The 25,349-nt window shown below is 36.1% G+C and overlaps 3 protein-coding genes and 1 long non-coding RNA gene across 9 annotated transcripts; 1 reads left to right on the forward strand and 3 right to left on the reverse strand.

Moving 5' to 3' along the window:
* Window positions 1-1,916: 1,916 nt before the first annotated feature.
* LOC110906621 (isocitrate dehydrogenase [NAD] regulatory subunit 3, mitochondrial-like) lies at window positions 1,917-3,585 on the reverse strand. The gene is made up of 5 exons (XM_022151728.1): window positions 3,559-3,585; window positions 3,428-3,442; window positions 2,314-2,392; window positions 2,065-2,223; window positions 1,917-2,017 (listed from the first exon to the last, which is right to left on the reverse strand). Exons 1-5 carry the CDS (start codon window positions 3,583-3,585, stop codon window positions 1,917-1,919), a joined length of 381 nt encoding a protein of 126 aa, XP_022007420.1.
* A 15,389-nt stretch (window positions 3,586-18,974) lies between these two features.
* LOC110906622 lies at window positions 18,975-19,682 on the forward strand. Its single transcript, XM_022151729.1, has one exon. The coding sequence runs from the start codon at window positions 18,975-18,977 to the stop codon at window positions 19,680-19,682; it is 708 nt and encodes a 235-aa protein (XP_022007421.1).
* A 465-nt stretch (window positions 19,683-20,147) lies between these two features.
* LOC110908298 lies at window positions 20,148-23,412 on the reverse strand. 6 transcript variants are annotated; one of them, XR_002574473.2, is made up of 4 exons: window positions 22,986-23,410; window positions 21,671-21,699; window positions 21,325-21,548; window positions 20,148-21,228 (listed from the first exon to the last, which is right to left on the reverse strand). It is a non-coding gene; the product is annotated as an uncharacterized LOC110908298 (long non-coding RNA). The 6 variants fall into 6 exon arrangements; XR_002574466.1 differs by having other exon boundaries at window positions 21,671-23,412; XR_004878494.1 differs by having other exon boundaries at window positions 21,483-21,548; window positions 21,671-23,411.
* A 561-nt stretch (window positions 23,413-23,973) lies between these two features.
* LOC110908299 (mannose/glucose-specific lectin-like) lies at window positions 23,974-25,292 on the reverse strand. The gene is made up of 3 exons (XM_022153216.2): window positions 25,035-25,292; window positions 24,524-24,964; window positions 23,974-24,446 (listed from the first exon to the last, which is right to left on the reverse strand). Exons 1-3 carry the CDS (start codon window positions 25,290-25,292, stop codon window positions 24,192-24,194), a joined length of 954 nt encoding a protein of 317 aa, XP_022008908.1. The 3' UTR covers window positions 23,974-24,191.
* Window positions 25,293-25,349: the final 57 nt, after the last annotated feature.

Here is a 25,349-nt window from a genome sequence, read left to right on the forward strand (position 1 = left end):
ACATTATGGTTACTCAATATTATATGCACATATATTATCTCCACTTTGGGGTTTCGGTAGTTCACCAGCACCAGTTCATGGTCTTCTCACTCGGCCGAGAGGCATTCACCGCGGTTCACGGCGGCGGAGAGCCGTGCACGGTGGTTTTCATGACATATAGATAGTCGTGTTCATGTACTTCATGGCGGTTGCAGTCGGCACGATGTTTACAGTTGCATATGGCATCTTCGTGTCGATCCTCGTATATCCGATGGACTCCTCATATATTGTCTGAATATCATCATCATACAACATCTGATGCCGACTTTGGTGGTCCATCTGTTGTCAATCCTGTTGATAGTCACAGAATTATGTCTAAAACTGTTGAAAGTCGACATACCTTTCATAGGTTTGAAATTCGGACTCTTGACTCTATGTCTACATCACTTTGACAGCACCTACAAATATAGATCATCAAGAGTTATAATTCATTCAATTTGTGACTAAAGGTATTATGTTGACTGTAAACGATGTTTATACTTTTGTAAATGATATTGTATTAAATGATATGCATATGTGCATTATATTGACTGTAAATGATGTTGTATTAAATTATATGCACATGTGCATCATGTTGATTGTAAGTGATATTGTATTAACTTATGTGCACATGTGCATTATGTTGAAAATTATACCATGTCGTTGATGTATGGATTCTGTTTATGTATGGATTCTGAACAGGTGCCTTACGGATGACTATCCAATTATGTACAGAATTGCATTAAACAAAGGGTCTTGTGTGGCGGACAACTACAAAAAAAATGGAAGAACAAGCCGACAACCGGGGAGGCATGGTGGAGTTTATGCATCTTATGGCGTGCTGAGAAACACCAGAGTGAAGACGGGTCAAGATGGGTGGGGTTGGCACTGTTGATGCTGAATTCCCTACTCTAAATAGAACGTTTAATCACTAGGAGGACATTGTGATGATGTACAACACTTATGATACAACAACTGGATTTTCCACACGCAACTACTTATATATTGATTATCTCTTGTTTTTTGTTTACATTCATTGTTTATACTTATTGTTTATCTACTTAACGGTGTAATATTCATTGTTTTATTCATGTCCATTTAACATAAATTACCAATATGTCCACTGTTTTAACACATGCACATGTGCATTACCAAACGCGTGCATTTTCAACATTGAAACCGTAGCATCTAAACTTGTCGATTCACTGTTTCTAATGTCATTATGTTTTAAGTGTATGTACTCCATTTTCAATCCACCTATTATACATTGCAACGTATACATTATGCACATTTGCATTGCCACCATATACTATGTCAAACAACATTAAACATTACTACCTTTACGTTATGCACATGTGCATTGCCAACATAATTTATGCCACACATTATATCACATCAATATGTGCCTGGGCATTTCCAACATATATTATACCATACAACATTGTAAACTACATATCCTAACATGTATTATTATTCTAAATAATGCATATGTGCATATGACATATCACTTTAACATAACCTATACAAAGTTCATTTCCATCTACATTACCATCCGTGGATATATTACTAACATGTTTACCAATTTCAAATTATGCACATGTGCATACAAAAACCTCCTTGCCATACCAAATGTATAAAAATATTACCAATATGTATACATTTTCAAATTACACACTTTGACTCTTTTTGTTCCACCTACTTTTCAGTGTGATAATATTGGAGTCACATTTCATCTATGAAATATCATGTCATTGATTTAAACTTTATTCAAGATATAGGTTCAACAATAATTTGTGGGTTTCTATTGGACCACGTATGTAACCAAAACCTAGTTACAATGTTTGGCAAAACTGTCGGTTGTAACAAAGAATAATTACAATATCAGATTATGATTCAAGTCATGTAAGTGCAGATATGACTGCATCAGTAACCTCTTGTGTTGTGATACTTCCACCAAGATCTTTAGTTCGGTATTTACTCTCGTAAATAATGCGTTTCACTGCAGTTTATAAACGTAAATAATGCGTTTCACTGCAGTTTATAAACGATCTGCATAATTAGGAAGTTGAAGATGTCTCATCATCATGGCTGATGAAAGAAGCAGAGCCACTAGGTTTGCTCTCTTTTTCTCAACCATTGATGGTTTCCCAACATTCCCGGCTGATGCACCTTGTTCAAAGATCGCGTACTCCGTGCCAACGTTACCTGTAATATGATTGCAAAAACTTTATTACTACAAAATCATCGTTACAAAAAGGGTCTAGGGATTTAAATATATGGTTTATGACTGTGTACCTCCTGGCATGACCCCTGTACCGCCAGCAATACCAATAGCAGCGTTTGCAACTAGGTTTCCATACAGGTTAGGTGTCACCTGCAATATTTAATCAGTTAACACCCAATTGGAAAAAGAATAATCTCCTGTGTGCGTTTTAAAACTAGAACTTATGTACAACTTAAGCATTTACAGAAATAATAAGTAGTGACGTTATTAATGTAACAATGTATGTATTTTCCTATATTTATATATGCATATTTACTTGTCCTTTGTATGTCTTTTCCTATATCTACATCTGCATATGGTATAATATATGTGTTTAAATGAATGACAACATCATTTAACATAAAAACTAAAAAATAATGCAAATGTGCATCTCTACCCAATTGAAACATTAAATATTAAGCAAGCTATTCTAACTTTTTGTTTCAATATTACGTCCGTCCTCGTCCTCTGTAGCATCTCACATTTTTTTCGATCCTTACTCCCTTTATTTTATAATAAATGGAACCCTTTTTCGTTTTTTCCATCGTTGATCTACAATAATAAAAAAATCATATAATTTACCAAACCTACAAACCTACCGCATTTTTGCATTCCACACAATGATGCACATGTGCAAAGAAAATAAAACATGTTATCAAATGTTCATACATATTACTGCACACCTACATTTATAAACTTAATGTGTTTACACAACTTATAATATTAACAAAAAAAAAGTAATACAATGTTGCACATGTGCATAAACTCAGATTTAATTACTAAAAAATTATAATAATACTAAATAATCAACAGCTTCTAACCTTTTTGTTTAACATTCACATATTCGTCTTCCTTTGCGTCCGTTGCGTTCGGCATTCTTAATGACCCTTCATCCCTTGACTTTAATACGAATGTTACTTTTTTCGATTTTTTTTTCCATTGATGATCTACAATGAACATGTGGATAAAAGTTAAATACCTTACTAACCTATTATGACAAATTATGCACATGTGCATATTAACATATTTTGTCAAGCTATGCACATGTGCATATCTATGTATCGCATAACACTACCTTATTAACATAATCTGACATTAAATACAAATGTGCATAACTATACATCACACCAAAATACAACTAAATACCTTATTTAATGTCATCTGCATCAACATTAACTACCTTATTCACATGTTATTGCACACTATGCACATGTGCATATTGACTTATTATTACAATCTATGCACATGTGCATAACCACATATTACACAAGAATTACCTTAATAGCCAATTCTGCTAAACCCATGATGTCAAAATATGCACATGTGCATAGTTATATATCACACAATACAAAACAAAGCTTGAATCGACAAATTATCTATCATATAAAAGTACAAACGACAAATTATCTATCATATAACAATATAAACGAATTGTATAAACTTGCAAACGGTGTCTCGATTAATATGATAATATCTATATTACCAATTCGTCAACGATTCCGTAGGCGGCGGCGATTTCGACGGCGATTAATTCCAGCGATACCGTCTTAGTGACACACTCATTGAATCATCTATTCTTATAATCACTGGATGAATTTTGGGAACTAACCTCGATTATATGACGAAATATGAAATATCTGCTGGTAAAAATCTCAAATCTGAGATACAATCTCAATCCAGATGCAGTTGCTTCGATATGATGAACTGATGATGCTGAAGTGATGATGTATTCCAGACGATGATGAAATCGATTGTAATTGAATAATTGTTGAGATAATCAGGTTGAGAAAGGTTGAGATATTTGGATGTAATCACAGTTCAGATGATAGAGAGGATAGTGGACGTGAAGTTTGTATTAAATGTAGTTTAATTTTTGTTTGAAGTCCGATAGTAAAAGGGCAACAGGTAAGCGGGTTTTTTAAAGTTGTTTGGTATTTACAAAATTGCCCCCTGTTCACATTGGTTCTCGCGGTTCTCGCAATAAGGGTGGTTCTCGCATGAACCCTACCCTATATATATATATATATATATATATATATATATATATATAGGACAAAGATCCGTTAGGAACCACCCTTTATTGCGAGAACCGCGAGAACCAGTGTGAACACAAACAGTAATACCTAAAAAAATCTAAAAAACACCCAAAAATATTTTTTTTATTTTTTTACTATTTTTTTATAAAAATCGCTACTTTTAGTATCAAAAAATTTTAAAAAAAGTTTTTAAAAAAAAAAAAAATTTTTGGCTACTAAAAGTAACGATTTGAACATAAAAAATAGTAAAAAAATAAAAAAAATTTAGATTTTTTTTATTTTTTTTTATTTTTTTAGATTTTTTAGGTTTTTTGGGGGTTTAGTTTTTAGCATTTTATCTTGGGGGGGTGGGGGTTAGGTTTTTTTAGGTTTTTTGAGGGTTTTAGTTTTTAGCATTTAGCTTGGGGGGGGGGTTAGGTTTTGTTTTTGGGGGGGGGGTGGGGGGGTTTAGGTTTTTGGGGGGTGGGGGTTAGGTTTTTTTTAGGGTTTTTTAGGTTTTTTTAGCTATTTTAGGTTGTGTTCACATTGGTTCTCGCGGTTCTCGCAATAAGGTGGTTCTCGCATGAACCTTACCCTATATATATATATATATAGGGAAAGATTCATTTGAGAAGAAAATTAATGTGAGAAGAAAAAGAAGAAAGGACATATTAGTAAATACTATTTCATTTATAACTCATATCATTAATTTTTATCTCTTTAATTAATTAGTCAACTAGGGGAAGGTTCAAATGAAAACCACTAGTTAACGCGAAAACTCGAAAACTAACTAAAAAAGCCAAAAAAAAACATACCATTTTTTTTTGCATTACAATTTTCGACGCTTTTAGTATATAAAAAAAATTTCAAAAAAAAAAAAGTTTTGTAGTGCACATGTGTAATACTACACATGTGTAAGTATTAAACATGCGTAATACAAAAAAAAATATTTATTTATTTTTTTTTTTTTGAAAAAAAAATTATAAGAAAAACATGCGATTTTTTATAAAAAATTGAAAAAAACAAATAATTTGGTGTGTTTTTTAGGCTTTTTTTAGTTAGTTTTCGAGTTTTCGCGATAAAAGTGGTTTTCATTTGAACCATCCCCTAGTCAACTAATCATTAATTATCCTACATATAATCTATAAAACCTACACATATCAAAAATTTCCTACATATATCCTACACATTATAGAATTTTATCCTACACAGTCGAAATTTATCCAACACACCCCGAAATATATCCTACACAACTCGTAATTTATCCTACACTTTAAATTAAGCTGTTTTTTTAATTTGGAAAAAATATATAATTTGAAAAGGAGTTACAAATTTAATTTGGTTAGTGATGCGGGCCCAAGTGTGGAAGAGCGGGCCATCTTGTATTTGGAGGCCCAAGATCGCGTAACAAAAGGGGCTTCACTAAAATGGCTCTAACTTGGGCTACGGGGGTTCGTTTTGGGCGTGTGACCAGGCGAAATGAACGTGAGAACGAGCTCTATCTTGCTGCAAATGCCTACGGTGATTTGGGTCAACGTCCAGGCCAAAAAACGCTTATTTCTATTAGTTATTTCCATTTTTATGTTTTTTCAAGTATTTTGGGCATTTTGTTTTTGGGCTTGTGTTTGACCCGTTGTCTTTTTTAGGCCCATTTCGAGTTTATGTTCCTATTTATATGTTGCTCTAGTGAAATGAAGGATCAGACTTGAATTTTGAGAAAACTGGTTTTTCACTTCAAATTCCGTGCCCTTTGGGTTGAATTTTGGGGTTGGGGGAAGAACTACACGGGTATTCGCAGAATCAACGTGTTTGATCTTCATTATCGTACTACACGCTACATCAGTTGGAATCAGAGCCGAATTCCTGGCTCAAAATGCCTCGGAGGAGAAACAACAACAGGCCTCTCGATGAAGTGTATGAACAGGAGTTGGAGCAGCGGCTTATGGCGAGGGTAGATCAACGGTTGGATCAAGTGGTCGATCAGTTGACTGACCGGATGGCCGACTTGATCAATTGTAGGAGGCAGAGACCCAATGACGGGTATGGTTCTGAACTTAGTAACCCACTTGGTGATGATTCGACTTCCGAAGACGAACAGGAGGGGCAACCAAGGGGTGAACGTGGAGGGGGTAACAGGCGTTGGGTTTCTGGGATAAGAGTTGATGTTCCAGAATTTGATGGGTCTGGTTTGAATCCGAAGGGGTTCATCGATTGGTTGGCTACCGTGGAGGAGGTGTTTGAATACAAGGAGGTGCCTGAAAATAAGCGGGTGGCCTTGATCGCTACTAGGTTACGCGGTAGGGCCTTTGCGTGGTGGCAACAATTGAAGTTAACACGAAACAGGCTCGGAAAGTCAAGGATCGTGACATGGTCCAAGATGAAGAAGTGCTTGCGGTCCAACTTTTTGTCTCATAAGTTTCAAAAGTTGGTGTACCAACGTCTGCAGAATTTAAAACATGGGGCCAAATCTGTTGATGATTATACAACGGAGTTTTATCAATTGATTGCGAGGAATGATATTCAAGAACCGGAGGAGCAACTTGTTTCTCGGTATATTGGGGGTCTGAGGCTTCAAGTTATGGAGTCCGTGAACCTTTTTGATCCGTTAACCATTCCAGAGGCACACCATCGGGCGTTGGCATTTGAGAAACAAAACCGTCGGGTAGGCGATTCATTTACCCCTGCTGGAGGAAACATTGGGTCAGGCACTGGGGCACCTCGTGGCGGGCCTAGTCAGCAGAAGCCGGGGGGTAGCAATACCGGGCCTACTTCTAAAGGGGCTATCAGTAGTGGTCCGAGATGTTTCAATTGTGGTGAAACAGGCCATCGTCAAGCTGAGTGTAAAAAGGCTGGTAAAAGACACTTATTTGCTGAGTCTGAGGATGATCAGTATGAAGAGTATGAGAATAACCCAGTGTACGATGAAGAAACTGAATATGAAGAAGAGGTCATGACCGGTGATGTTGGGGTGAACTTGGTGGTCAGACGCTCTTGCTATACACCAAAGGCAGATGGGGATGACTGGCTGAAGCATAACATCTTCCACTCAACATGTACCATTTTGGGGAAAGTTTGCACGTTCGTTATTGATTCGGGGAGTTGTGACAATCTGATTTTTGAAGAGGCAGTTCAAAAGTTGGCCTTGAAGACAGAGAGTCACCCGAAGCCTTATAAGCTTCAATGGCTTAAAAAGGGAGGTGAAGTGACGGTATCTAAAAGGGCACTCGTTTCTATTTCTATTGGGTCAACGTATAAAGACGATGTTGTGTGTGATGTGGTCCCTATGGATGCGTGTCACTTATTGTTGGGTAGACCTTGGGAGTATGAGCGTAATATTGAACATAATGGGCGGTCCAACACTTATAGCTTTCTGTTTGGTGGTGTGAAGATAACCCTTGCTCCTAGCAAGCCTAAGCAGTTGGCCACAAAACAGTCGGGTACTATGTTGACCATTAGTCAGTTTCAAGATGAGTTGGAGGAAGCAGACAACGTTTTTATTTTGATTGGGAAGCCGGTGCCCGAGGAAGTCGAAATTCCTGAATGTATGGTTCCGTTATTCGAGGAGATTGTTGATGTTTTCCCAGATGATCTACCTGCCGGGTTGCCACCCCTACGAGACATCCAACATCACATTGATTTGGAACCAGGGTCCCAACTACCCAATAAGCCCCATTACAGGATGAGCCCAAAAGAACATGAGGAATTACGTCGGCAGGTTGAAGACTTAATTTCCAAAGGGTATGTTCAGGAAAGCATAAGTCCTTGTGCTGTTCCTGCTCTGTTGACTCCAAAGAAGGATGGGACATGGCGTATGTGTGTTGACAGTCGTGCTGTCAACAAGATCACTGCAAGGTACCGATTTCCGATTCCCCGACTTGATGATTTACTTGATCAAATTAGCGGTGCCACTATTTTCACGAAACTAGACTTGAAGAGTGGGTATTACCAGATCCGACTTAGGCCTGGGGATGAGTGGAAAACCGCCTTCAAGACTCGTGAGGGGTTGTATGAATGGTTAGTGATGCCTTTTGGCTTGTCCAATGCCCGTAGTACGTTTATGCGGGTCATGAACCAGTTGTTTAGGCCCTTTATTGGCAAGTTTATGGTGGTTTATTTTGATGATGTTCTTAATTTATAGCCCTAATTTTGATGAGCATGTGAAGCATGTACGGCAGGTTTTGACCTTGCTCCGAAGGGATAACTTGTATGCAGCCAAAAAGAAGTGTGTCTTTATGGTCCCTAAGGTCCTGTTTTTGGGGTATGTTGTTGTTTTTGGGGTATGTTGTTTCTGGTGACGGAATACAGGTGGATGAATCAAAGGTAGCGGCTGTTAAGCAGTGGCCAACCCCCACTATAATAACTGAAGTACGTAGCTTCCATGGTCTTGCTTCATTTTATAGACGGTTCATTCGAAATTTCAGTTCCTTTATGGCGCCAGTGACTGACTGCATGAAGGGGTAGACTTTTATATGGACTGAGGAGGCAGAGTCAGCTTTTCAGTTAATCAAAGAAAAGCTTACAACAGCACCAATTCTAATATTGCCAGATTTTTCTCGGGTTTTTGAGTTGTACACAGATGCCTCGCAGGGTGGTATTAGGGCAGTCCTAAGTCAAGAGGGCGTCTAGTTTCTTATTTCAGTGAGAAGTTTACTAGGCCAAAGTTACGTTATAGCACTTATGATCTTGAATTTTATACAGTGGTCCAGGCTGTGAAACATTGGCGTCATTATTTGTTTCACAAGGAGTTTGTTTTATTTACAGACCATGATTCATTGAGGCATATCCACAGTCAAGATAAAGTATCACATAAGTATGCCCGGTGGATGGCTTTCTTATTAAAGTTTACTTTTGTTGTGAAGCATAAGTCTGGAATTTCGAATCGTGTGGCAGATGCATTGAGCATGAGGAGTAGCCTGCTAGTTTCTTTGAGGGTTGTTGTACCCGGCAAGACAATCTCATGGAACAGCTCACAACAGATCCATATTTTTCTGTCATTTTGCAGGATGTGCAGTTTGGGAAGAGGACAGATTTTCTTGTGCATGACGGTTTTCTTTTTAAGGAAAATCAATTATGTATTCCCAATTCCAGCCTCCGCCTTCAAATAATTAAAGAACTGCATGGGGAAGGGCATGTGGGGAGAGACCGTACTTTACGATTGGTGCAGTCTTCTTATTTTTGGCCTACTATGCGGAGGGATGTTGATCGGTTTGTTAGACGTTGCAGGATCTGTCAAGTTTCAAAAGGCACAACTACCAATGCAGGGCTATATATGCCTCTACCCATTCCTCAGCAGCCTTGGGTTGATATTAGCATGGATTTTGTGTTGGGGTTACCCCGTACTCAGCGTGGTAATCATTCGATCTTTGTAGTGGTGGACCGGTTTTCGAAAATGGTGCACTTTATTCCTTGCAAGAAGACAACAGATGCAGTTAACGTGGATCAGTTGTTCTTTCGGGATGTCTATCGTTTGCATGGTTTGCCATCTTCTATTGTTTCTGATCGGGATACTCGTTTCTTGAGTCACTTTTGGTGCAGTCTATGGAAAATGGTGAATACTCAGCTCAATTTTAGCAGTGCTTACCACCCACAAACTGATGGGCAGACGGAGGTTGTTAATCGGTCACTTGGTAATCTTTTGCGGTGTCTTGTGGGTGATCATGTGAAGTCTTGGGATCTAAAGCTTTGTCAGGCTGAGTTTGCTCATAATCATGCTGTTAATAGGAGCACTGGGTTTAGTCCATTTGAGGTAGTCTATTCTGCTAAGCATCGGGGTCCTCTTGATTTGATGTCACTTCCTACCCCAGGTTCTGTTCCCAAGAAGGTGCAAGATTTTGTGGTTGGGTTACATGAAGTTCATAAAGCTGTGCAGGATAACTTGGCCAACGCTAATTCAAAGTAGAAGCAAGCTGCACACCAAAAGCGTAGGCAAGTTGATTTTGAAGAGGGTGACTTTGTTAGGGCCATTTTGACTAAGGATCGTTTTTCAGTGGGGGAGTATAATAAATTGTCAGCCAAGAAGATTGGGCCAGTTGAGATTGTGAAGAAGATAAATTCTAATGCCTATCGTCTGAAGTTACCAAGCCACATTCGTTGTTCCGATGTTTTCAATGTCAAACATTTGCTGCCTTTTCATGGGGATTCGTCTGATGATGAGGTTGCTGCGGATTCGAGGTCGAATTTTGTCTACCCAGGAGGGAATGATGCGGGCCCAAGTGTGGAAGAGCGGGCTATCTTGTATTTGGAGGCCCAAGATCGCGTAACAAAAGGGGCTTCACTAAAATGGCTCTAACTTGGGCTACGGGGGTCCGTTTTGGGCGTGTGACCAGGCGAAACGAACGTGAGAATGAGCTATATCTTGCTGCAAACTCCTACGGTGGTTTGGGTCATCGTCCGGGCCAAAAGACGCTTATTTCTATTAGTTATTTCCATTTTTATGTTTTTCAAGTATTTTGGGCATTTTGTTTTTGTGCTTGTGTTTGGCCCGTTGTCTTTTTTAGGCCCATTTCTAGTTTATGTTCCTATTTATATGCTGCTCTAGTGAAATGAAGGATCGGACTTGAATTTTGAGAAAACTAATTTTTCACATCAAATTCCGTGCCCTTTAGGTTGAATTTTGGGGTTGGGGGAAGAACTACACGGGTATTGCAAAATCAACGTCTTTGATCTTCATTATCGTACTACAAACTACATCAGTTAGTTATTAAAGGGGAAAATACAAACTAATGATTTATGTAAGTTTACCAATATACCCTTATATTAAAATTAAATGCAAATATTAAATAAAGTAAAATGGAACATTCTTATTGGTTAAAACTTCTTGTTTTTTCTTCTTACAAAAAAATTCTTCTCATTTGAACCCTCCACTATATATATACATATATATATATATAGGAGAAGGATCCGTTAGGAACCACCCTTTATTACGAGAACTGCGAGAACCAGTGTGAACACAAATAGTAATACCAAAAAAAAAAATTTTTACCATTTTTTTTTTTTGAAAAAATCGCTATATTTTGTTTACAATAAAAAAATTTAAAAAAAAATCGAGTCACAGTTATCCATGCACATGTGCATTTGTATCATTTCTTTAACAAATTCCGTAATTCATTACAAATATTAGACAATTGCACTTTTATTTACACTACCACGTGTAATACACTACTTTTTTTTTTTACGTTAACAATATTATAAATGCATATGTGCATCTATATGTATCAACATGAAATAAGGTGTTTTGGTACACTACTTTCTCTTTCATCTATCATTCCTTCATAATACACAAACATGCACATATGCATTTTTTGTCATTTCTTTGATAAACTCCGTAATTCATTACAACTATTAGACAATTGCACTTGCATTTACACTACCATGTGTAATACAATACTTTTTACATTACCAATATTATAAATGCACATGTGCATCTATATGTATCAACATGAAATAAGGTGTTTTGGTACACTACTTTGGATACACTTTCCCTTTCATCTATCATACCATCCATAAAACACTACCATTACCTCCTACCATCCATAATACAATACCATTACCAATATTTTCACTTTATTACATGTATGTAAACACCATTTATACCATCCAATCAATATATTACATCATAAATTGACAACTATAACCAAACCATCAACCACTAGAGTCATCCGGTATATATGCTGCTCTTGTGAAATGAAGGATCGGACTTGAGTTTTGAGAAAACTAATTTTTCACTTCAAATTCCGTGCCCTTTACGTTGAATTTTGGGGTTGGGGGAAGAACTACACGGGTATTCGCAGAATCAACGTGTTTGATCTTCATTATCGTACTACACGCTACATTAGTTAGTTATTAAAGGGGGAAAATACAAATTAATGATTTATGTAAGTTTACCAATATACCCTTATATTAAAATTAAATGCAAATATTAAATAAAGTAAAATGGAACATTCTTATTGGTTAAAACTTCTTCTTTTTTCTTCTTACAAAAAAAATTCTTCTCATTTGAACCCTCCACTATATATATATATATATATATATATATATATATATATATATAGGGAGCCGCTAAAATAAGAACCACCTCCAGTTGTAAGAACCGTGAGAACCAATCTCAACCAATTAGATTATGACACCCCAAAGGGTATTATGGTCATTTACTCCAAATGTCATTCCCCACCCTCTCTCCTCATTAATAGTTGTCAGTAGTCTCTCTCCTCCACCATTTTAAAACTCCATCTCCTTATTAATAGTTGTAGTAGTCTCTCTCCTCTTTTCTTGCGTACACCAGACCTTCTCTGCTCTTCCTTTCTTCAATTTTTGAAAACCCTAATCAACACCCACCTAATTTACTCCTCCTCTCACCTAATTTACTCCTCCTCTCCACTCAATAATACCTACAGACATCACACTCAAAAATCTGCTACCTCATTCCTCTCTTTCTCTCTCTCCCATCGGTGAAGAAACCGGCGACTGGAGCCGGAGATCTGACCACCCAACGCCCCCCATTGTTACAGAACTGAACGGCCGCCCCCCTCCGATTTCCGGCGACAAGCACCAGCCTCCCTTCCTCTACGCCGTCTCCGCCGCCCCACAACCACCCCTCCGCCGCTGCATCCATCGCCAAAGATATGTTTTCTCTATATCTCTCTTTAGACATGGGATCTGCTACTATCTGTCTTTTTATTTCAGTTTTTTTGGGGATTTTTTGTGATGACGGTTTGAGGGGATGTCGTAAAGGTGATGTCATTTGGTGGTTAATATGCTGCTGGCGGTGGTGTTTTGGCAGAGGTAGGCGACGGGTGTTGTGCTGGTGGCGTTTTGTTCGGTGGCGAGGCGATGGTGGGAGGTGTTTGGTCGGTGGTGGGAGGTGGTTGGTAGGTGGTGGAAGACGGTGGTGGGATGTGGGTTTTGATCCGTGGGAATCCTGGCCTGTGTTCTTGATCTGTTCTTTCTTTTTCTGGGTTTTGAATGTTTGAATCGGTTGGATCTTTTGGCCTGTGTTCTTGATCTATGGGGTTTGAATGTTTGATATGTGGGTTGAATGATGTTCAGGTTCCTTGTGGGTTTGAATGCTTGAATGTTTTACGAGGTTCAAAATCTGAGTTTTTTTATCCGATCCCTGGGTTTTTGATCTGTTGAATCTGGGTTTTGAATGTTTTGATTTTGTGGTTTTTGATCTGTGGAATCCCGTTACTGACATTTTGTTGCTACTGCCATTTTTGGGTTTGTTTAAATCGGTTGAATCTGGTTGAATTTGGTGCCTTTTTGAATGTTCAAATCGTTTGAATATGTTTGAATGATGATCTTGTCCCTTTTGAATGTTCAAATCGTTTGAATATGTTTGAATGTTGAATCTGGGCTTGAAATATGTTTGAATGATGTTTCTTGTCCCTTTTGAATGTTTAAAACAGTTGAATATGGTGCCTCCTTTTGAATCGGCAGTGATGATGTAAAAAAAACTGACAATGGCGCGGCAAGGACGGCGGAGGGTAGGTTTTTGAACCTGCAACCCCATTTTGCAGCCGTTGATTATCGGAAAATCTGAGCCAAAACTTCGTTTTTTTTTTTCTACAATCCACTCGTTCTTTTGATTTTTGTTTGTTGGGTTTTTATTTTTTTATTTTTTAGGCGTCGATGATGATAACAATATATCTGAGACGCTTCATTGAGTTTGCGATTTCTGGGTCCGTTCATTTTTGCGTAAAAAAATTTTTGTAAAAAAAAATTAAACCGTAAACTTTTTTACGTCAACCGTAAACTTTTTAACGTAAAAAATTTTAGGTAAAACGTAAATATGTAAATTTTTTTTACTAAAACGAAAAAAACGTTAACGTAAAAAGTAAAACGTAAAACTTAAAAAAGTAAAATAAATCTTAAAACGTAAAAAGCTTACCGTAAAACTTAAAAAAGTAAAACGTAAACTTAAAACGTAAAAAGTTTTACATAAAACTTAACATTTAAAAACTTAAAAAGTTTAACGTAAAAAGGCATGTAAAAAACGGCGTGTTAAACGTAAAAACGTAAAAAACGTTAACGTAAAAAACCGGCGCGTAAAACGTAAAAAACGTTAATGTAAAAAACGTTAACGTAAAAAACCGGCGTGTTAAACGTAAAAAACGTTAACATAAAAAACCGGCGCGTAAAACGTAAAAAAACGTTGACGTAAAAAACCGGGACGTAAAACGCAAAAAAACGGCGTGTAAAACGTAAATAACGTTAACGTAAAAAACTGGCGCGTAAAACGTAAAAAAACGTTAACGTAAAAAACCGGTGCGTAAAAACGCAAAAAAAAAACGTTGACGTAAAAACTGGGACGTAAAACGCAAAAAACCGACGCGTAAAACGTAAATAACGTTAATGTAAAAACCTGGACGTAAAACGCCAAAAACCGGCGCGTAAAACATAAATAACCTTAACGTAAAAAACCGGGGCGTAAAACACAAAAACGGCGCGTTGAAAAAACGACGCGTGAAAAAGCCGGGCGAAAAAACGGCGCGTCAAAAAACGAGGCGTGAAAAAGCCGGGTGAAAAAACGGAAAACGTAATTTTGAACGCAAAACGTAAAGTTTTTTAACGTAAATGACGGCGTGTAAAAAAAACGACGTTTGAAAAAGTTCGGCTCGCAAAAAACGTAAATTGTTTTGTTAAAAAATCTGAATTTAAAAATGATTTTTAATAAAAAGATTCGGATTAAAAAATAAAAAGTAATATAATAAAACAAAAATGTAATAGAAAAATAATAAAGACTAAAAGACAAAAATAAGTAATTTTACTAAATTACCCTTTTTGATTAAAATATTAAAGACATAATAAGACAAAAAATACTTAATATTATTTTTTAAATACTTTTAATCTCATCCATCCATCTACTTGATCTAATGGCCAGAAAGTGGTTCACGCGCTTCTTACAACTAGAGGTGGTTTTCATTTTAGCGCTCCCCTATATATATATATATATATATATATATATATATATATAGGTTTAGGATCCTGTACAAAGTGCTTAATTTGTAAGAAGTGTAAGAAATATTCCTGGAATGACAAGTGTCCATCCTCTTAATTAATTCAAAAGGGTAGTTTTGTAATTGTACATTTTGTCATTTAATTCAAATATCAGCGAATTATATGGTAACCAGCGAATTATATGGTAACCGTCATCAATCTCCAAAAAATCAACGAATTTCTGCATACTTTATCATAAATAGATCTATAATCAGATTCATGGCGTGGTGTTTTAAAACAACTGGATAAATTGACTATGATGTTGGTCATGGTGTTTTATATAGAAGGTTGCTGGGGATTCCAGATAAAACACCATGACTTGAATCATGGCGTGGTGTTTTATCTGGTGACAATGTTCATGGCATAGTGTTTTAAACACTTGGAGACAAAACACCACGCCATGAACAATGTCTCCAGATAAAACACCACAGCATGAATAATGTCTCCAGATAAAACACCACACTATGAACAATTTCTCCAGATAAAACACCACGATATGAACAATGTCTCCAGATAAAACACCACGCCATGAATAATGTCTCATGATAAAACACCATGACTTGAATCATAGATGTTTTAAAACACCACACTATGAACAAGGTCTCCAGATAAAACACCATGACTTGAATCCTAGTCTTGGTGTTTTAAAATCTGGGAATGTTTTGTATTTATAAAACACTACGCCACGAACAATGTCTCCAGATAAAACACCACGCCATCAACAATGTCTCCAGATAAAACACCATGACTTGAATCTGCTATTACGTTTTAAAAATCTGGGAATGTTTTAAAGTATGAAGAAATTCGCTGATTTTTTTTTGGAGATTGATGGCGGTTACATATAATTCGCTGATTTTTAGGAGTTTGATGGTTGTGTTTGAAACGGTTACCATATTTGAAAGAATGGAAAAGACATTATTGCCCTTCAATTTTACAAAAGCCCCTTCTAATTAAAACACAATTTACATTTTAATACCCTTTTGATCTCAACCATTAGATCAAAGATCCAATGGTTTAAAACACTTCTTACACTTCTTACACTTTGGACACTTTTTACCATATCCCTACCCTATATATATATATATATATATATATATATATATATATATATATATATATATATATATATATATATATATATATATATATATATATATATATATATATATATATATGGTAGGGCTAGGTAGAAAACCCTAAAAATTTGAGAAAACCCTAGAAAACCCAACCTCCCGACTTTTTTGTTTTTTTTTTTGAAAAAAATAACACATGTAGTATACATGTTTTTAAGAGTTTTGAGCCAAAAAAATCAAAAAAGCGCCGAGTGGTTTTTTTTTTTTTAAATAAACAAGTTTCAGCACTTTTTTGTCTAACACATGTTAGTGATGAAAGTTGCTGAAACTTGTTTATTTTTTTTAAAAACATCCACTCGGCGCTTTTTTGATTTTTTTGGTTCAAAACTCTTAAAAACATGTATATTACATGTGTTATTTTTTTCAAAAAAAAAAAAAAAGGTCGGGAGGTTGGGTTTTCTAGGGTTTTCTCAAATTTTTAGGGTTTTCTATCTAGCATTGTCCTATATATATATATAGGAGAAGGATCCGTTAGGAACCACCCTTTATTGCGAGAACCGCGAGAACCGGTGTGAACACAAATAGTAATACCTAAAAATTTCTATAAAACACCCAAAAATATTTTTTTACCATTTTTTTTTTTTGAAAAAATCGCTATATTTTGTTTACAACAAAAAAAATTTTAAAAAAAAATCGAGTCACAGTTATCCATTTTATTTACACTACCACGTGTAAGACACTACTTTTTTTTACGTTAACAATATTAGAAATGCATATGTGCATCTATATGTATCAACATGAAATAAGGTGTTTTGGTACACTACTTTCTCTTTCATCTATCATTCCTTCATAATACACAAACATGCACATATGCATTTTTGTCATTTCTTTGATAAATTCCGTAATTCATTACAACTATTAGACAATTGCACTTTCATTTACACTATCATGTGTAATACAATACTTTTTACATTACCAATATTATAAATGCACATGTGCATCTATATGTACCAACATGAAATAAGGTGTTTTGGTACACTACTTTGAATACACTTTCCCTTTCATCTATCATACCATCATCCATAAAACACTACCATTACCTCCTACCATCCATAATACAATCCATTACCAATATTTTCACATTATTACATGTATGTATACACCATTTATACCATCCAATCAATATATTACATCATAAATTGACAACTATAACCAAACCATCAACCACTAGATATAACTAACCAAAAAAAAATGTATATGGGCCTACTTTTCCATTTAAAATCACAAACTTTTTGTATTAAAACACGTTATATCATGGTTATACCTAATGATGCACATGTGCATTTTGAATATTGGTAATGTAAAAATTAGTGTATTACGAATGGTATTGTAAATAAAAGTGTAATTGTCTATTCCTAATAGCGTATTACCTAATGATGCACATGTGCATGGATAACTGTCAGTAGAAAAAAAAAAAGCTTTTTTTTAATGGTAACGAAATATAGCGATTTTTTTCAAGAAAATATAAAAAAAAATTGAGTGCTTTTTTGATTTTTTTTTTTAGATTTTATTTTGTGTAATTTTTTTTTAATGGTAACGAGATATAGCGATTTTATTTCATTTAAGAACCACTCTTATTGCGAGAAGCACCACGCCAATATGAACACAAAAAATACCTAAAAAACACACAAATTTTTTTTCATATATTTTTTTAAAATCGCTATATTTTGTCCCTAAATTTTTTTTTTCCGAATAACAATTATTGAGCACATTTGCATATGTATCGTTTCTTTTTCAAATTCCGTAATACATTACCAGTATTATACAATTGCACTTTCATTTGCATTACCATTTGTAGTACACTATTTTTTACATTATCAATATTAAAAATGCACATGTGGATCTATATGTATGAACATGTTTTAACGTGTTTTGTTACAAAATGTTTGTGATTTTGAATGATGAAGTAGGCCCATGTACATGTTTTTGTTTAGTTATATCTAGTGGTTGTTAATTTGGTTATACTTGTCACTTTGTTATGTAAGATGTTGTTTGGTATGGTATGAAGGGTGTTGATGTACATGTGCATAAAATGAAAATATTATACATATTGGTAGTGATAGTGTATTATGTATAGTAGTAGGTAATAGTAGTGTATTATGGATGGTATGATAGATGAAAAGGACAGAAAACAATCTATTTAAAGAGATCAGTATAAAGAGAAGATAGATAGATCAAATCTTGTAAATGATGAGACATAGACGGCTTGGGTAGTATATGTGCAGAATTTGTAAATAAGTGTATATATGAGTAGAATTTGTAAATAAATATATGTAATTTCAGTAGGGATCCTTAATTAAGTAGAATTTGTAAAGCGGTTTTGGCTAGTCCATGGAATACCTTGGTTCGTTGGGAAAGTTCGTGGCGTCTAACAGGTAATCGGGTCAATAATTTAGTTGGGGATGGAAAGAGTATACTCTTATAGTTAGATGCGTGGATAGCAGACAAGCCGCTGCAGGTCATATTTGTAAGGCTTTTCAGTCTGGAAAAACAAAAAAAATGTTGCTTTTGGGACAGATGTGAGGGGCTGCTAGAAACAGGTTGTATTCAATGGAATGGAACTGGTCTGCGAATCTGGTAGATAATGAGGTGGTTTCGGAGTTTAATTTATGCAGCAATATGATTCAAAATGTGGCGCTTTCTCAGAGGGAGGATTCGTGGAAATGGCTCAGAGATAATACGGGTTCTTTCACAGTTAAGTCGGTGAAGAAGATGATAACGAAAGGTATACCGGATGACTCGAATGACAAGTATAATTTCAAGTGGTGTAGGTGGATTCCAAGTAAGTGTAATATCTTTGCTTGGCGTTTAACTTTAGATAGAATCCCGATGAAAAGGGCGTTAATGAAAAGAAACATTCACGTGGGTAATATGGATTGTGTTCTTTGTGGCGATTGGGAGGAAAATGTCGAAAATTTGTTTACAGGATGCAGAGTTTCGACGGGAGTTTGGCAAGGGATACCGGCGTGGTGCAAAATTCGGACGGTGTTTGCCTTCACAGTTAGTGATTTGTTCGACTTTCAAAACATTTGCGCGGCTTCGACGACCACGAGGAAGGAAGCCATCCGAGGAGTTTTTATTATAACGTGTTGGTGGATTTGGCGTACAAGAAACCAAAGTTTGTTCAAGCATAAGAGTTTCAAGGTGGCGGATATTGTGGCGAATATCAAGACAACGAGTTTTCTTTGGTTTAAACATAGGCAAAACGAAGTGGTTGTGGACTGGAATGATTGGTGTAATTTTTGCTTTTTGATGTAATCGATCACTACTAGAGAATTAGGTATTTGCTACCACATTTTCGGTCGCAAAACGGTAGCAATTGCTCTTTTGTCACCGTTTTGCCACCAAAAATTCGGTGGCAAAAGCACACGTAGCAAATGCCCTATTGCCACCTATTTGCTACTGTTTTATTTTTTGCTACCGATTTTGCTACCGTTGATTCGCCACCATTTTGCTACCGCTTTCTGTCACCGTTTTGCTACCGCTATTTTGCCACCTTTTTGCTACCGCTTTTTATTACCGTTTTGCTACCACATTTTGTTTTGCCACCGTTTTGCTACCGCTGTTTTGTCACCTTTCTGCTACCGCTTTGTCACATTTTACCACCGTTTTGCTACCATTTATGGTATTCCATTCAATAAATTGCCTATTCCATTTCATAAAAACATAACAATTATAACTTGTTGCCATTCCATTAAAATGTAAAAATTTATACATCCAATATAAACTTCCAAATCAAAACATCAAATAACTAAAATTAAATTTTCCAAATCCAAACATCGAAACTACAGTTCAGTTCCTTTCCATCCAATTGAAGTAACTAAACTACAATCCTTTTGCAACACTTTGTTCTAAAACATTACAAGCATTGAAACTCAAAACAGAACTCGCACTACTATTAATATACAATAAAACTAGTATAAAACGATCAGATCCATCTTACCATTCCATTCCAATCTGATTTATAAACCTCACCATAACGAACAACCTGGAAGAAAATAAACCACTTAAGATTATAACATGGTAACTTTTCAAGACCATCCACATTAAAGAGGCCCAGATACACCCAAAAATGTGGCTAGTCAGTTGTCACATCAGAAAAACAACAGCGCTAGATCAGGATTAATCAAATGTAGGACATGAAGGTTTAAAATCCACTGATCCTATTCAGCCTTAGTTTTTGGGTTATATAAACTAAAAATATACAACATAATCTAGGAAATAATAGAAGTAGGGATGACGGTAGGGACGACGGTGAAATTATCGGTAAAATCCGATTGGCTCAAGAATCGAATCCAGGTTTCCTGGTCTCCTGTAATATTAATTCTTTCAGTAGAATTAGAGAATATGTGAGTCGTACCTTTTGAGAAAACCCAAGGGGTAGTAGACTTTGGATAAGACATAAACTGTGAACTGGCGGTTTTCTGGTTTGTTTTAGTGCTTATCTGATAGTATATTGCTTACGTATCAATATCAGCATATATGTTATATGTTAGAAACGAAAGGCCGTACGATAGTGTCTTGAGGACCTTCCATGCTTGACCAGAGTCAGTATTTTGTTCTGCTTCCATATTATCAGCTCACCACCCACATTTATAAGAGTTTAAACCGTGTATTTGTCTCTTTATTAATGGAAATAAATTATCATCAAATCAACTTAATAACTCGTACCATCAGCACCAGAAGCAAGATACTCTCCTGCATGTTCCAGATGGATGAAAATAAATTATCATCAAATCTCCTCCACAGGCCATTGGATCAGTTGCCTCCCACTTCCGTCCAACCAGACGACCCTCGGAAACGACTGCAAAACAAACATATCATACATAAACGACATCGCTTTTAGCTCCGATCAATGCATATTAGTAAAAAGTGCGGTAGATGTGTTTGGTTTATTAACTTAAAAAAAAAAGTGAAACAGTATCTGCCAGCCCGATCGTGCACACCAGCTTCGTCCTCCGCGTGCTCCTGAACCCGTTCTCCTTCAGCGCCCATTTTCTACTATCAAATCAACTTGATATACGTTGTGCATCAAACTTCAAAGTGCCGGTAATTTACCTTAATGAGGCCGGTTTTCTTGTCAAGTTCATATTTCACTTTGCTTCCTTTAGTGATCTCAATAACCTGTATAAAAAATAAAAATTACAACTCAATATGAACCCATCCAAAGAAAGGGAAGTTATTATTAGTGAGCCTAAATAGAATAAAATATACATGGACATATACATATGACAAGATTTACATACCACATTGCAAATCTGGGGAGCTCCAGGTCCTGTGTCGGCAAGGAAGTGTCAGTAATAAAAAAGAGTGTAAATGGTGAAAAACAACCCATAAATAAAGCTAGAATCAACCTAAATAAGCATAAAATCAACCTAAAAGAGCCTAAACTAGCCCTAAACGAGCCTAAAACATGTCTAAAACCCCTAAAAATAGTATTTTTGTACTATATGCCTAGCTTAGCCCTCTCGCTTTTTAAGCGCCTGGTGCCTAGGCTATACGCTTTGAATGCGTTTATGCGCCTTGACAGCGTAGCACACATCGAACTACCCACTTTGTTAAATGCAAGTTGTATGAATCACAGATACGTGTGTGCAATCAACCAGCTGGACAGCTGGACTGCTGGAGACATACTATAACAGAAGCACAACCACCATAAAATGATTAACACCGATATTGAGTTTGAAAACTAATCATGACCTTCTTAGCTGAAAGCTCAATATGAGCAACAATTACGACACATCACAATAATCCCTAACACTTTACAATGCAATTTGATCAGCTCAACAAGCACATATTAATAACTCACAACCTAAACAGAATCAAAAGCACTACAGAGTAGCTATCGACAAGAGCAGCCTAGTACTCCTTGCATACACCTGGCAAATTCCTGTTCAACTAGAAAACAACATCAAACATCACCCAAATATATCAACTGCAAACATTCGTAAACCCTAAACACTCGATTCTTCAATTAAAATCAACAAAAACAGATAAACTCACAAGTAATAGGTGGAAATCGCTTAATCAGATCATCCGATAAATCAAGTAGTCAAACAACAACAAATTAACTTCAGTGTAAAAAATCTGCTACAAATTGATAGGCAATTAAACAATTATCAACGAAATCAACAGTCTAAATTCTCAACAGATTACATATGAACAGTTTTTTGGATTAACAATAGTCTCAACGAAATCAATAGTCAACAAACCCTAACTAATTGATCAAATTGAAGATCATCACCTTGCTAAACCCTAATATGTGAAAATGATCTGATGCAGATTGAACTCATATCATCATTCATCAATGTATCGACATGATTTGAACGAATATAAACGTATATAAAGAGAACGTTGTAACCTAGAAATCAAAAAACAGGTATATTGAACCAGATCTTTAAGATTCAACTGAAATTACCTGATTGAAGAACGGTACGTATCAATGTTCTATTCAGAATCCTCTGTTTAGAATCGTATGTCTAGTCGTATCTCAACTCAGTTGTATGCACAAACCTCAAAACCTAGCCGCTAATCCTAGTCCTAACCAAAGAGGATACGAACCTGTTCAGAAGATAAAGCCTGAGAATCGTCTGTGAATCGATGTGCAGAATCAAACCCTAGCTTTCTGTAACAACGAAGTTCAGAAGATCCAAATCGTGTGCGTAATCATCCAAATCGTGCATATGCTTCGAGAATCATTTGTGAAGATCAATGAATCGTCTGGATTACAAGATCAATCGATATGTCTAATGCGTCGAACACTTGAATCATTTGTGAAGATCAATGAATCGTACAATGAAGCAGAGCTTCAATTCTCTAATGAAACTGAACTACGGTGTTGTGATTTAGGGTTAAATTTCGTGTGAATTGGTAGATTTAGGGTTAAATCTGGTGTGAATCGGTAGATTTAAGGGTTTTGAATGTGTGAATAGGTGCAACTATCTGAATGAGAATGTAGTTAGGGTTTTTAAGTATACATCACTGTTACATATTTTGCTACCACGTAGCAAATTTTGGTGGCAATTGCCTTTTTTTTAATAGTGGATTTTCACCGGCCGGCTTAGTTTCTCCTCGAAACTTAGTCAGGGGTTTTGGTTTTTTAATGAACTTTAAGTTAAAAAAAAAAAAAAGTAGATTTTGTAAATAAGTATATATATTCATAATTTGTAATCGATTTAATCACAAAATCTATAATCGCAAAACTCAATTTAAAAACAAACCAAATATAGTATCACCGAAATTCACATTTTGTACTCTAATTTTAATAGGCAAATATGGAATGCACTCGTGCTCTAAACTTGTTGAAATACATGGAATATTTATCATTTATATCCAGTAGAATTATACTTACTTTCAGATATTTCTAATCACGTTTGGGATAAGTTTGAGAGTCCAGGTGACTGGAATCAAAACGTGAAAAACCAATAAACCGTGCGATATAAGAAGTTATCTGAACCTAGTTTGAGACACAAGTTAATATTAAGAAAAAAAATGAGACGAGAGATCCAGGGTTCCTATCATAGTTGTTTGTTTTGGAATATCAGGGTTTACGAACAGATACACTTGCCAAATGCTGGAACATGTCTTACTTTTATTCATCACAACTTAAACAGGAAACGATAAAGGGAAACATATTGCTAAATAGAAAAGACATAACAAACTTCATTTATTATTTTCTGAACAAATGGCTAAGGAGTTGCAATCCCAGATTACTCAGCACAACTTGAACCAGCTTCTTCAAACGTGTACTAACCGCCACCTGCTTCATCAGTAGTTTGTAGCCTTCAAATAAACACCAATGCTATCAATATAATAACCCGCAAGGCCGTAAAATCCAGCGAATGAACCCGCATTCCATGGTACTGTAAAAGGCGTCCCTCTTACGTCACCAAATGGCCCATGGGTTTTTTTATTGGTCATGAATGATATTGACGAAACTACTGTGAGACCCGCATAAGTTCCCCTTGACAATGCAACTGTGCCACTAATGCCATTAATTTCTTCGTCCCCTTCGAATGTAATCTGATCAATTATGAAAGATTAGATTTAAAAACATTATGATGCATGCATCGTTTGTGTTAACTTGTTTAAGTTTTTACCTCAGAAACATTTTCTCCACCATTCCAACCACCCATCTTTTCAGAAGTGTATGTTAAGTCTCCGTATTGTGCGGTGAACATCAGAGAGTATATGAGATCGCCATGATCAATGGTTATCTTCGTCAAGTGATAAGTTGGCTCAAGTTTGAAAGACCAATTATTTTGCGGACCTGCAGGAAGAGTTTTTCCCCATGTTCCGATCTTCAAGATTTGTCTCAAATAGACACCAATGCCATCAATATAATAGCCAGCAAGGCCGTAAAACCCGACTAACGAGCCATTCTCCCAAGGTAAGGAGAACTCAGAACTGGTTGCTCCACCAAAAGGTCCATGGGTGGTCTTGTTCGTTACAAAAGACAGTGAAGAAATTATTGTATACGGAGCTTTAGTACCAACGCTTCCTTTAATTCCAACTATTTCCTCGTCCGAGTCAAGCGTCACCTGTGCCAACAAGAAGGTATATTATTACGTTTCTTAAAGCGCGTTGATTAAGTTAAGATATATGGTTCACCTCCGAAACTGTTTGTCCACCATTCCAACCACCAAATTTGTTAGAAGTGTTCACTACACCTCCAGCAGCTTCAGTGGTGAACATGAGAGAGTATATCACATCATCACCATGATCAATGGTTATCTTTTTCAGCCTCTGGCCTTGATCAAGTTCAAAAGACCACTCATTCTGAGGATCTCCCCTTTGTCTTCCCCAAAGTCCTACCGGAATAAATCCCGTTCTTTTCTTGATGTTCACGTTTTGTAGTACTCCTGCCATACTGTATTGTATCAAAGAGAGAGAGAGATTCAGAACTTAACATAAATATAACATGAA

Source organism: Helianthus annuus, chromosome 14 (assembly GCF_002127325.2).
Source record: "Helianthus annuus cultivar XRQ/B chromosome 14, HanXRQr2.0-SUNRISE, whole genome shotgun sequence".
Classification (NCBI taxonomy): Eukaryota; Viridiplantae; Streptophyta; class Magnoliopsida; order Asterales; family Asteraceae; genus Helianthus; species Helianthus annuus.